We start from the raw sequence: 13,442 nt of genomic DNA on the forward strand, positions 1-13,442 counted from the left end.
AAGCATTTTTCTTTTCTAAACGTGATATCATTTCTGCCTGAACAAATTGCTAATAGGCCTTCCTTTTTAGTTTTTCATTGAAACCTCTCTTGGTATTTCTAAACTAAAATGGCCTTTCTGATAGAAGTATGAATCTGCTGTTCCCCTTTGCAGGCAGATACTCTTTCTTTGTGTGCATAATACAATTTCCATCTGAAACTGTGTGAAATAAAACTGGAATAGTAAAGTGAAGTTTTATACTTTAATACAGTAAAACAAAAATCATAACAGTCATATTTTAGTACAGTAGAACAGATTTCATTGTAGCCTCATTATGTGGTTTGGTTTTGCTGAGAAATACCCTACAGTCAATGCATTTTTAGTGTTCCCTATTAAATATCCTTGAAAATTAGCTCCTCTTGTTCACCTCTATTGTGTTACTTTTGCAGATAACTTAGCAGCAAACTTCACTTCTGTTCCTCTTACTCACTGGAAAAGCTTCTTCTGACAGGTTTACTTCTTTACCTCTCCATTTCACAATCTTAAAGATGAAGCAAGAAGCTATTTGTTTCTTGGTTTGGGATGTCTTAGACTTTTTTCACATGTGAAATAACAATAACTTTGAGTGGGGAGTTTTCTCCCTGATGCTTCTGGAGGAGACATGGAGACACTGTGTGCAGACCACAAGCATTTGCAGCCCATACAGGAGATGTTTACTGTGAACAGAATGCTCATTTATCAGTCTGGGTTTGACTTAGAGAGTTATCAACAAAAAAGCAAAACATGAAACAAATAAACAATCCTAATGCAAAGTGCATTTTTTGGGGAACTTACTTTGGTTTTATATTTCTGGATGGGACAACACAAACATGCAGTATGTCTTCTAGGAGAAGCTGTAGATGAGCTATGAGAAACAAAAATACATAAAAATAAAAGGAAAAAGTAATAGTGGTTTTATATATTATAATTCTAAGAAGGAAAAAATGACCCTAACTGGTTTTATATGTTCCCCACCCTTAAATTTCCATAGTATAGATTTCCTTTATCTGTTTCCTGCAATTCGGGTAGTCACAAAGTATTGAAAAACTAATGAGAATAAAATAAAATATAGTCAGAGCAGTCCTACCTCTCTGTAAAGGACAGGCCCTTTGTTTTTCTTGCCTAACATTTTATTACTAGAGATTCATGCATGACTTTACAGTCTTTGTTCTTCAGAGTACATCTGCTCCTGCTGTTTATTCACCACCTGAAATCATAATCATTTGTTTGTGACATCACAATTAGTTACTGTGAAGATGATTAGATTGTCACCAGCAGATGATTATGATTTCAGATGGTAAATGAGCAGCAGGAGCAGATGATCTCCTAAGGAACAGAGACATTTGATCTTATGCAATTGTTCACAGTAAAAAAAAAAAAAGGCAAGAAGAAAAAAAAAATAGGTATTCAGAAGAGTTTCTTGAATCTGTGATGAGGTAATCTAAACTTTTTTTCTATAAATAATGTGTATTTTAATATTTGTTTAAAATCTACTTAAATAATAGATTAAGACATTAAAAAAAAAGAGAAAAATAAAATATGCAGTGTTGTTATAAGCCTTAACTGTATGGTTACATTCAACTTCTTACTTAGATGTTGGGAGATGGGAGTTGATAAGAGAAAATAAACCCAAAATAAAGAGTGTATTTATGAAATTTTGCATACTAATGCATCCTCCCTTTGGAGGAAGAAAAATTTATGTGAACTTCCTAGTTCTGGCCCTCACTAGTTTTAGAAAGACTTTTTTTAATAGTTGTCTTCATGTTTATTTTTCAACTGGGCAATTTGGTGAAGACTTACAGTAGATAATTTGCTACTCCTGTGTTTCCATGAACAGTAACTGAAGTCTGCAGTTTGGGAATAAAGTCTTTTGTTTGTATTTCAGACATTTTTAATTGGCATTTGTGTGTTATGTTTTGCGGAAATATCTAATTCTTTGGGGTGTTTTTCAAAGGTGGTTTGCAGTGGATTGTTTACATTTTTTCTGATTAAGTACTGCTGTTTCTTTGGATTTCACTTTTGAATGGCTTCCAAACTTACTAAACTTTGTCAGTTATAATATACTCTTACTAGGAGTTAGATTTATACATCACTCTGAATAGAAACCACAATAAGAGGGTTTGACAACACTACTTACTTGATGAAGCCACAGAAGGCCACAGAACAGTAGTTTTCAAACTGTTTGGTTTGGGGTATTTTTGGTTTGGTTAGTGGGTTGGTTTTTTTTTTTTAGCAAACATACTATCAGGTGAACGTTATACCATGACTGTGTGTTCAGGGTTCCATCAGCTGAGCCTCTTGCCTACATTCTGTATAACCTTCTTATAGCAGTTGGTAGCACCTTGCCTCTCTGCATTCATCCCATCTTTTAGCGAGAATATGAGATAACTAGAATTTCTTTCTCACTTGAAGACATAGGAAAAATAAATTTAGAAGCAGAGGAGATTTGTCCAATTTTTTTTCTTCCCTGAGTTACTGAAGCTAGGAAATCTGTGCTGTATTTGGCATTATCAGTAACTAAATGTTTTATTTTTGTATTTCATCTAGCAATCAGAATGAAGTAATAATTTATCCAGAATAATACCAATGAAATAACTCTTGTATATATTTTTTTGAAATACTTAAAAAAAACCAAAACCTTCTAAACCGTGTAATACTAAAAATCACCTCGTATTAATAAAACAGGGGAGTGTGGTCATTTTTTCTTTATTATTTGTTGTTTTGAGAACTAGCGGCAAGATCCAAATTAGCATGTTTGTGTGTGAGTGGGATTTGGGCACAATTCACATGTGTAAGATCACAGCTGCAATTGGTGCTTCTCCTTTCCCCACATTTCCCCTATTGAGATGCAGTTTCCCCACATCTCCCCTATTGAGATGCAGAGTACTGCAAGCTTCACATCTTTGGATGTGATACTTTCTTTGCTGAGTTTAAAGGACAATGAATATTCTTAAAGTACCTAGTATTTTAAGTATGGCCCAGAAAGTTGAGAGACAGATTTAGTTTCCTTCTTCACTAGAAGGAGAGTACTTAAGGGGTGGAGTAATCTGGATAACAGCAGCTGTCTTTTGGAGATATGTATCTAATATCATTATGATTTGCAGACAGAAAATAGGAAGTCACATGCTGTCAAAATGCAAGAAATCCACATAGAAGGAGTGATCTGAAGGAATCATGACTTTGTAGTCTATCATTGATTAAAGCATTTGTAAGTGAAGGTGCAGATATGTATTCTGGTGTTCCCTGGCTGGGATATTATACATATATATATATAAAAATATACAAGTATTATATTCTACAAGCAACTTGTTGCTTGATTCTTGACTGGTATGGATTGTGCGTATGTAGGAAAAATACACTTGGGCTGTAAGGCTTGTGGTTTGGATGCCATCAGGCTGAGGAAGAACCTAAGACAGCCTTCTAGGAGACTGTTTAACCATTAAGCTCTTGATATGTCTAGAATATATAAAGAGGAAACAGCCACCATCACAGTAGATAGCCAGCTCTATGGGTAGAGATAATTTCAGAGAAACTATTCTTTTGCTTTTTCTAGTCCCCCCTAATTCCTATATGAATTACGTTTGTTCAGGGTTGCTAGTGTGTTCCTTTGAAAAAACCTGCATGGGAAATAGCAATGCAGAGTGCTTTTTTTTTTATATTAACTTGTAAATTCTGATTTGATAATGTAATTCTATAAATTATCTGCATTTGCATTTCTGTCCTCAGCAAGGCAAACAGACCAGTATCATACATTTAACCTCAACACTGTGTTTCTCTAAATACTGTCACTTTTCTGAAGTAATTTCTGCTTTTCCTACTGTCCCCCAGCCTGGAACCCACCATGTTCCTCACCCATAACCTAGGATAATAATGTCCCTGAAGAACTGAATCTTGTGATCTGAGGCTTTATTGCTACCATAATCAAGACTTGGTTCTCCATTCTCTCCTCCATCCCCTTTCTGTTATGTCAAACTCCTTATCCCTATGACTTCCACTTCCGCACTGCTTTTGTTTCCTGTGATTTCCTCTTCACTCATACATATACTGTGTCTGTTGATGTCCCCCTTGACCTTCTTAGCTCAGCAACCTTTCCATCCTTGTCTAGTAGACTTGCTCATTCTTTCATCTATTCTACCTGCGGGTCATGCCTTTGTTTTCATCATCACCATTCTCATTCCCCTCTTAATCTGTTAATGAAAAGTCTTGCCTGCACAGGTCACCTCCAGTTGCACTTAGGCACTTCCTAATTGCTTTACTCCCTCAAAATCACATTCTTGCAGCTTTTACAAGAACCTTGCTCTGCCAGTTCACTAGCTTGATTTGCTCCTACTCTGAATTTTCTCTTTACTGATAAGAATGCTGCCTTTTCTTCTGCATTTAGATCAGTTCTTTTCAGAACCTACTTCATCTTAATTTTAGGTTATTTGGTACGCTGATGTTTTTTTTGAAACTTATGATGCAGATGTTACCATGTAAAATAATGGTGTAGGTGTTTCATCTCTCTGTTGGATTATTTCATAGAATCTCCTCTACAAATTCCCCACTGCAAACAGTGAGTCTTATTTTTACAAAAATCTTATGTTCCCAAGCAGGAGTAAAGCTGTGGGAGATTTCAAAGGATTTGCCTCACATGAGTTAAGCATCAAATGTTATGGACATGAATACAATTTGCCTCCTGTAATACTGCAGTTTCCCTTTTTGGCTGTATAGAAAATGTTCCAGTGAAATTAAAGATATCAGAACTGACTTCACAAAGAACTAAATAGCATTTACTTCAGTGTCATGGTTATTTTGAGGTTAAAAAAAAAGCCAGTATTTTCGTGAGTGACTTTACATAACATCTGTTTGTTTAAGGTCATGTAGATGAGATCTTTTGATTTAAGGACATTGTGTAATGAGAAAACATTTTTTCATGTCTGAATATTGCAGTAGCTGGTGACTTAGAAATACAGCAGATAGCTGTGTTAAGTGGGTAATGATTGCATCTTGGTATTTCAAGCCAAGATTGCCTGTAGACTGCGAACATAATGGCCATATTATTTGCCTATTCAATTGTTTGACTGATGTTTTCTGAGTTCCTACTGAGGTAATGAAACAAAATTTGAAAATATTCTAGTATATAAATAGGTTTTTGTAGGGAGTGGAGTATAAAACAATAATTTTTTATGATGACATTTACGTTTTCCAGTCTTGCTATTGAAATAGTTAATTGGCTTTGTAAATTCTCTTTTCTTTCTCTCAGTGGATTTTTAATGGACTATATTCTAGGGCATGTTGAGAACCTGCCAGTTCTATGAAGGAATCATTGCATGTGAAAGTCCTCTGTGCCTTTTAAGGTTTTGTCCATTTTAATTTACATAATAGTGAAGTCAGGATTAGATCTGGGTCTAACATTTCCTGCTTAACACCTTACTGGAGGATTGTGCCATATATGTTAAGCAGCACAATATAAAAAGTCTGTCAATACAGGTAGCATAATCTGAAAGAAAGCTTCTTGATGATTACTGATTATTTTATTCAGTTCCATAAATGCTTATTATCTCCTTATGAACAATCTTTTCTTCATCCAGTGATGGATTGCTTCAAATATCAGGGTGTTAATTTATGAGCATGTCATATACAGAATTATATCATGGTTTGCTGTGCATCATTACGCAAGACATGAAAACACTCCTGGCTGGTGCCTGACTGGTTGTAGTGCAGGGAAGAGCATATGCTCTTCAGGGATGTTGGGGGAAGTCATACACCAGCTTATACTGCTTGTGCATACCAAATACAGCTTTTCCTGTAGGACAGGTGAAAGCCTAGGGAGAAAACTGTAGTTCTCTAAGGAAGAATTAAGTTGTGGTTTTAGACCAGTTATGCTGAGCATCCATAAACATGAAAAGTCAGTAAGTGACCTTGAGCCCCAAGAAGTCAGTAAGTGAAGGCAGAGGAAGAGTATCCCTACAGCGCTGATCAAGTAGAAAAGAGAAAAAATTAGCACTGATATGTATATGCGAATTGACAGTACAAGCCTCATGCTGTAGGTCTTCTTTTGGAGTTGAATTGTAAAAGTGGAATTTCAGCTTTTCATTTTTTCTAATCTTCCTGACAGAAATAGAAAATCGAAAATGGGACACCAGTGGTACCAGTGTGGACTCTGACAGTGTTGCCTGATAGTGTGCAGGCAACACTGTCATGGCTCTGAACATTTCCTAATTTAGTAGCCCACTGCTGTGGGGGAACTTTTCACTGCCCCTGTATCAACAAATTCCATTTTTTGCAGAGTCTTACTGCATTAAGGCTCATTTGATGATATTGGTGGTCATTCTCATTCCTCACGCTCTTCCCCATGTAGAAAGTCCCTCTTGTGATTAGTTTTGTTTTCCATGAACTCCAGAAGGAGTAAAGGTCCAGACAGTGGGGATCCCTTTTGTAGAAAGGTCCCCTTGTCTTCCCAGCCAAGGGGACCATTCAGAGAAAGGGTTAGGGATAAAAATAACACCACTCCAATAGATCGTTTGGAGATTGCCTCTGCTACTGCTGCTGTGAAAATAAGTGTAATCGGAGCATGGAGATTACACTTCAAGGGGAAGGCTTGTGAAAGATAGTCAGGCCATTTTATATCTTAATTGTACATTTGCCTTGGAGTCTAAACTGTTTGGCAGTGGTCCAGTACATGACAGCAAAAGTAGACAATGGAAGATCAAGAAATGTATGTATAGGTAAGAGAGCCGTTTGGTGTGGAGTTTTCAGAGACTTCAGAAGATTGTGAGAGACTGCTAACAATTACCACCAGGGATGAATAAGACATGTTTTTCAAATGTTAGTGATTACGTTGCATTACTAGCCTGCATATTTTCATAGCATGTTTGCCCACAGGTTTAAGTAATATATGTGGAAATTAGTTTAATGTACCTCTAAATTAGAGGTACAGTCATGAAACGTTAAAATAATTTCCATTTCCATTTATATTAGCAGAAGATGCAATGTTGTTGGTTTAAATGGTAATGACTAGTAATTGTGATGATAACCCTTAGAGTATGGTGAAGTTAGCATGGGATCAATATTTAGTGGACACAAAAATCCAAAGTGCTTTTAGCTGATAGACTATTGACAATATGAAAATATTTACCTAGAGAGGTTCTGCAATGCTTAAAGGTATTAGAGGATAGAATTTCTTCCTCCTGTATTTTTTATTAAAGTGCTTGTTTGAAGACTAATTCAGATAATTTCTGAAGAGTTCTTTTGTTCTTAGACTTACTTCTCTGTTGATGTCATACTCCTTATCTTGTGGTAACAACTTTTCTACCGTAATTAAACTGTTGCATACATACACTCTACAATTTAACAGAGTTGAAGTAAGCAAACGATAGTGAGGAATGGTATTAAAATAATCCTCAATAATATATTGCAAATAGATAATTAATTAAAAGTTTTCAGAGTCCAAGTTTTATTGTCTTTTTAAAACTAGTCTGTAGGAAAGAAGCTGCATGAAGCATAGGCCCTGAATATAAAAAGTTAATAGCTTGCAACTGTATTAATGTAATGTCTAGAATATTACATTACTTTGTTTCCAGAGATAATCAATGATGGTAATATAATATCTGTCTCTCAGAGCCAATGTATGATTTAAATTAATTATTGCTTATAAAGCACTTTGAAGTCTTTAGCAGAGAGGTGTTGCATAAGTGTAAAAGTACTATTATGAATTTAACATCACCATTAAAGTCAGTACTTTAGGAGCATTTGCCATACTCTGTTCAATATCGTTTTATTCATCATATGCTGCATATTAATTATTTTAACATTTAGAAAGGTTAGTAATCTGGAAGTATTCCAAACCATTGTTCCAGACTGCAGTTAGATATTTGGGTGGATCATGTAAAAACAGTGAAATGGCTGAGAAAGCATGTGAAATGTTTGTTTTAAATAATATTACATCAATGGAACAGACATCTGCAGCACTGGACTTGATTTTAAACTTCTTTAAAACTTTTTTTTTTAAGCTAACGTTGTACTGTGCTTTTCTAAAATGGATTATTTATATGAAAAACATTATTTCTAAACAAGTACACTGCTTTGTCTTTTATTCAGTCTTTCTTTCTGTTTCTCAAATATTTTTGGGAAATCAGATTTACAGGGGACTGGTCTTAGAAGGTAATGAGCACCTGCCACTCAATATTATTGTTGCTGTTTGATGTTGTATCCTAACATCAACTATCAGTGTCTGTGTTATCTATTTTAATTTTCATTCATGTTATGTCTTGTATAAGACTGTTTAAAAATATGAGCAGTGATAGGCCTTGGAGGTTATAGCCTTAGAAAAAGGGTATAAAATCACTATCGTATAGTGATTATGTGCTATAAAATAATGCTGCATGTTTACATAGTTGTTATCTATGAGGTTATAATCTAAATTGTCCCAAACAGAGAAAACAAAATTTAGGGATCCTGTCCTCTATCTTCCCCACTAGTCTTGAACTTGTGCTTAGCTCTAGAGTTCAGCACAGGGTCCACTAGCTTTGGAGCCAGTTGTTAAGACTGGGTAAAACATTTTTAGAGTTTGGGGTCCAGCCAGGCTCCCCAGCCCCACAAAGGTAATTAGGGATAGCAATCAAGTGAATAACAGGTAGGTCTTTGTGAATGGTACAAAGTGATACTCCAGCTTCCTGAAAGCAATATTAATTTAAAAGCCAAATGTGTGAGCAATTCAATTAAAATATTCACCTGTAAGCAGTTTCCTGAGTCAGTAATGAGGAAGTTCGATTTTCACCATGTACTAGAAAATGAGGATATTAATTACTGGTAATATTTTTTGAGTCTTCTCCTTGTGGTAGACATTTTGTTTAAAAATACTACTTTCACTACTAGGATTAGAAAAATGTTTTCTAGGTAACTGGAAATGAATGTTCTTTTCCTCTTTGAATTCTTTCTACATTCTGAGATGAATTTAATGTGTACTGCAAATGAATTAAGCATTGAACTCTTTGATTTCTTTTGGGATTACTAAATCAGTTAACAAATAGGTTTATCATCGCTAGAATGAAATGCCATATGGCTCAGGTTCACCCATCTTATTTTCAGATATATGCTGGAAGATTAAAGTATGCTATTAATATGAAATTACACATTTCATTTTTCAATTTATTATTAATAAGAACAGTTTTCCTCTTATACCAGCAAACTAGGGACTCATGTTTCCAACAGATGCTTCACTGTATATGAAAACTAGCAAATTTGAGACTTAATTCTGCACCTTTCCATGCAAAAGAATATCTGCAAAACTGATCAAGTGTGTGCTCCTGTTTCCAAGCAGTTTTAGGGTTGAGATGCTTTCTGAAAATATAGTATATATTTTTAAATGTGGACAAGTTATCCCTAATTTACATGTCACTGAAACATTTAAAAGTAATTCACATAAATGAATGTAGATCTTTTTTATGTTTACCCTAACTCCTATTGATATTAATGGTGACACATGCATGCTTTTTTTGTTCAATGTAAATGTTGTCCAAGGCACATAGCTATTTGCAAACCATAGGATGCCATACATGTGCTAAATAAATACATAAATAAATAATTTCCTCTTAATTGAAGACATTAGAGTCACTAGCACCATAATGATGTGGCTGCATGGCAATTTAAGGTTATTTAAGCACAGGCTGCTGGCAAACACTTTAAACCAGCACTTGAATCAGTGTTCCTACTGCCAGACGCCTTCCTTTGCATCCAGCAGCTCATTCTCATGAGCATCACTGCATGGTCCTACAGGTGCTGGTCCTGGAACAAGCAATAGAGCAGCTGGAGAGTACAAACAGCAGCTGTAGGAAGGAGAGAAAAGAGCTACTTCTGGTGGCAACAGTGCTGACATAGGCTAGTTTAAATTATTTGTAAAATAACAGTCTAAATTATCGCATAAGATAGGAGGTAGAAGATTGTAGTGAAATAATGGTTGTGCTACTATTTTGAAGTAGCAGCTGTTCCTCATGGTTTTCAGATCTCCAAACCTTATTTGTTCGTGTTGTGTGTTCTGTGCTAGCCACTGTTTTAGAATCCAGGATTGTAAATCCTTAAAAAGAGCAGGGGAAGAGTAGGAAGACGGGTACTTCAAATCTGCTTTCTTTCTAAATAAATCATGCAATTTCATTTGCAGCTACTGTGGAAAAAAGGATACTGCTTCTAAATGCTTACTTTGTTTTCAACTGTAAAATATGTTAATGATATTGTCTTCATGCCAAACCTATTCTGGAGTAATGAGAATGGTCTTTGTCTTTGTTTTCAGCACCAAAGGGAATACTCCATCTCTCTCCTGATGTTTATCAAGAGATGGAAGCAAGCCGCAACAAATCAGCCCCTGGTACTACTGTAAGCTATTTGTCATCCAAAGAAATGAGCCAGACTTCTAGCTCTTTCTTCAGCATATCTCCTACAACAAATAGCACAGCTACGATTGCCAGGGAACTTCTCATGAATGGAACATCCCCAACTGCCGAAGCCATAGGTCTAAAAGGAATATCTCCTGCCTCCCCATGTTCTGCAGTGCAGCCTTCAAAACAGCTGGAGTATTTGGCAAGGATTCAAGGCTTTCAGGTATGGGAGGGGGAAAATGAAGCTCTTCAGCCAGAATCATAGCATTGCCATCAAGGTTTCACTCTTGCCCTCGTGAATGTGGGCATGCATGTAACTTATCTTGTAAAATTAGATGGTGTCCAAGGCAGTTTCTGGGTCCAGGAGATACCACCCCTGCACCAATATACATGTCCCTCTTTCTCTTGTTTGTTCCTTCCTTCCATTCACCTTACTGCAGACCATCTTCCTCTCCTTTGTTTATTCTCCTTGAATAATTACGGGCTTAAATTGTGCTTTTTACATGCACTTCTTTAAGAGTCTTCACTTCTTGGCATTAGAAGCTTTATATATTTCTGGCATTAGTTTCTCTCTTCGACTCTGAGCCAGAAGGTAGTGATGCACCACCTTAACTTTGTGTTTGTCTTCTGGGCCAGGTCGTTAAAGCTGTAACTCTGCCTCCCACCCTGCACCCCTCGCTTGTAACCTATAGAACAATGTTTTCGTCAGAAGGTGCAGGCTAGGAGCAGAACTGATGTCAGAGCAATGCAGAATGTTTTTGACATCACAGTCAGTTCTAGAGAATGTAAGATGAACCACACAGGTCAGTGCATGAGTCCTTCAGCACTGATAGCCTGTATCCATCAATGGCAAATACCCTGCATTTCATAGAATAGGTGTGGCAGCCTCTGTAGTACATCCAGTCATATCTGCAGTGTGGAAGATGTGAAAAGGAAGCCTCTTCCCAATCACTATGACATGCAAAATTACACACTATAAGGACAGTAGCTCATTTTGCTGTGTTGCACCACCAGAGGATAGAATGAGCTACATAGAAATACTATTTTTCCTGTCGTAGGTTTTTTATATGGGTGGTTTAGTTTCTGTTTTTCAGAGTTGTGAATTTGTTTCATTTGAAAAGTTGGTTTCGTATGTTCTAGCATATGTAATTTGATCATGTAACCAAATTCTGGAAATGGGAGGTTTCTGTTAGAATTTTGCATGCCTGACAATGATTTGTTTTCATCAAAGCCCATGTAATTTACAAAGTATGCAGTTGTTGGAAGTGGTATAAAAAAGGCTGCTAGAATTCAAGATGCAGCGTCAGATGTTCTGTTGGCATAAGCAGCATAGTTCAATATTTTTGAATCAATATATTTGCATACATCAGATATCACTAGTGGATTTGATCTAATGCTGTTTCTGTCTAAAATGTACATGCAGCTTTCTTTTCGTCTTCATTTTTAAAGTATCATTTTTGATTTATTAGTTTGAATGTCTCTTAATACAAGAAATGGTAAAAGCCTAAGCCTCACTGTAGTAGAGTTAAGCTGCTAATAGGAATTCAGTTTTCCTGAGTTCCATTTGTTACCTGCCTGCAGTAGAAACAGATGAATTCTGATGAAAAGAAATTCAATCCGTGAAGTTTTCACTGCTCCCTTTCACATCTTGTCAGATTGCTTGTGTCTTCTAGTAACACTTTATTTTCATAGAACCAATGCACAATTTATGTTACCGTTTTGATTCCTACTTGCCTACAGTATGTGGTTACTGTAAAATGATTAGTTGTGTTTGTCCTGTTTTTTCTCATGCTTTGATTCTAGATGCTTCTGTAGAAATTGTTTATAAAAGCTCTTACCTTGAGCCAAAAATATAATCCATTTTATCCGTAAACTAGACTACTACTTTTTACTTGGCCCTGATACAAACCAAGGAGTTTGGTAGAGAATCTCGATTATTAACATCTGTCTGCTGTGTATGTAACTGATGGTTTTACACCATCTTTGCGTGGTTTTTAACACCTCACTTGAATAAGCCTGGTATTGATATGAAACTCTGCTGCTGCTGGGTGGCTGAGCTGAGGTGGAGCAGTGAACAGAATCTCTGTGGGAAATGGCTCGGTGGCCTGTCAGGTGCATATCACAGGTCTCTTCGCCATTTCAGCCTAGAAAGCTCTTTGTGTTTAAGAGTTTAAAAGCCAATTTCTTTACAGGTTAACTTTCTCAGGCATATTCACAAAGTAGAAAACTACTGCATTTGCAAACAGCTAGCTTGTTTCATGTTTCCTGAATGACCCAAAATGATTTTTAAATTGTTAGCATGTATTTGTATTCTGGTCCGGATGATAACCATAGTTTTGTCTTTCACTGAAGAACGTATGCATTCTGTTCTGTTACAATGTATTTTTGAATTTTTAAAAAAATCAATAAATACTCATATGATGTTTCATTTGTAAATGTAAACAATGTTATTTGCTTATTTGAATGGGTCTTTTTTAACTTCTTTAGCCTCAGGGGACACATCTTTACAATGTGGTTATTTAAATTCTTCTAAAGTTTTTGTATATTATCTCAGCCATGTTCAATTGTAAGCCCCTAATATTAAGAGTTACTGGGACCAGTGTATGGAAAAATACTAAAAAAAAATTACTTTTTTATGTTTTACGGCTTATTATTCTAAGTAGATTTGTCATCAATAAGCAGCAGCTCAGTGTCACTGAAAAACAGGTGTTTAGCTTGGATACTTTCAAGGCTCAGGCTTCAAATTACCTGTGATAATTAACCACAAATACTTCAAGCAAGCCTTTACAAACTCTGAATAAAGCATTTTAGTGCTTGCTTCCTATACGATCTACCAGTTAATTGTTTTGCAGACTTTGCCCAGAGATTATTTAAAGGAAAATTCGGCTTTGGTAAAGATGTTGTTTTTAAGGGACTATGTGGTATTTTGGCCCTTGTTTTGTAACTAGATTAGGAAAGTTACAGTTATTTTTGCTGACTGTTGAATTGCAGTGAATTATTCAGAGAGTTTGTTTAAATGGAAACATTTAGAGAAGCTGTTTACACATGAATCATTTGAGCTTCCAGTTTTTA

General features: G+C 35.9%; 1 protein-coding gene and 1 long non-coding RNA gene across 6 annotated transcripts in view; one reads left to right on the forward strand and one right to left on the reverse strand.

Annotated features, from left to right (window-relative positions):
* STAU2 (staufen double-stranded RNA binding protein 2) overlaps nucleotides 1-13,442 on the forward strand; it is a 143,873-nt gene that overhangs the window by 55,587 nt on the left and 74,844 nt on the right. For all 5 annotated transcript variants that reach the window (XM_061448277.1, XM_061448279.1, XM_061448278.1 and 2 more), the window contains exon 11: nucleotides 10,286-10,593. In XM_061448277.1, coding sequence (XP_061304261.1) covers nucleotides 10,286-10,593 — 308 coding nt within the window. The remainder of the gene's footprint in view (nucleotides 1-10,285; nucleotides 10,594-13,442) is intronic.
* LOC133266750 (uncharacterized) lies at nucleotides 507-1,292 on the reverse strand. Its single transcript, XR_009742501.1, has 3 exons — nucleotides 1,106-1,292; nucleotides 814-883; nucleotides 507-649 (listed from the first exon to the last, which is right to left on the reverse strand). It is a non-coding gene; the product is annotated as an uncharacterized LOC133266750 (long non-coding RNA).

This window comes from Pezoporus flaviventris, unplaced genomic scaffold, assembly GCF_033815535.1.
Source record: "Pezoporus flaviventris isolate CSIRO_AGI_PZ_B2104156 unplaced genomic scaffold, CSIRO_AGI_Pfla_v1 ptg000007l, whole genome shotgun sequence".
In the NCBI taxonomy this organism is placed as follows: domain Eukaryota; kingdom Metazoa; phylum Chordata; class Aves; order Psittaciformes; family Psittacidae; genus Pezoporus; species Pezoporus flaviventris.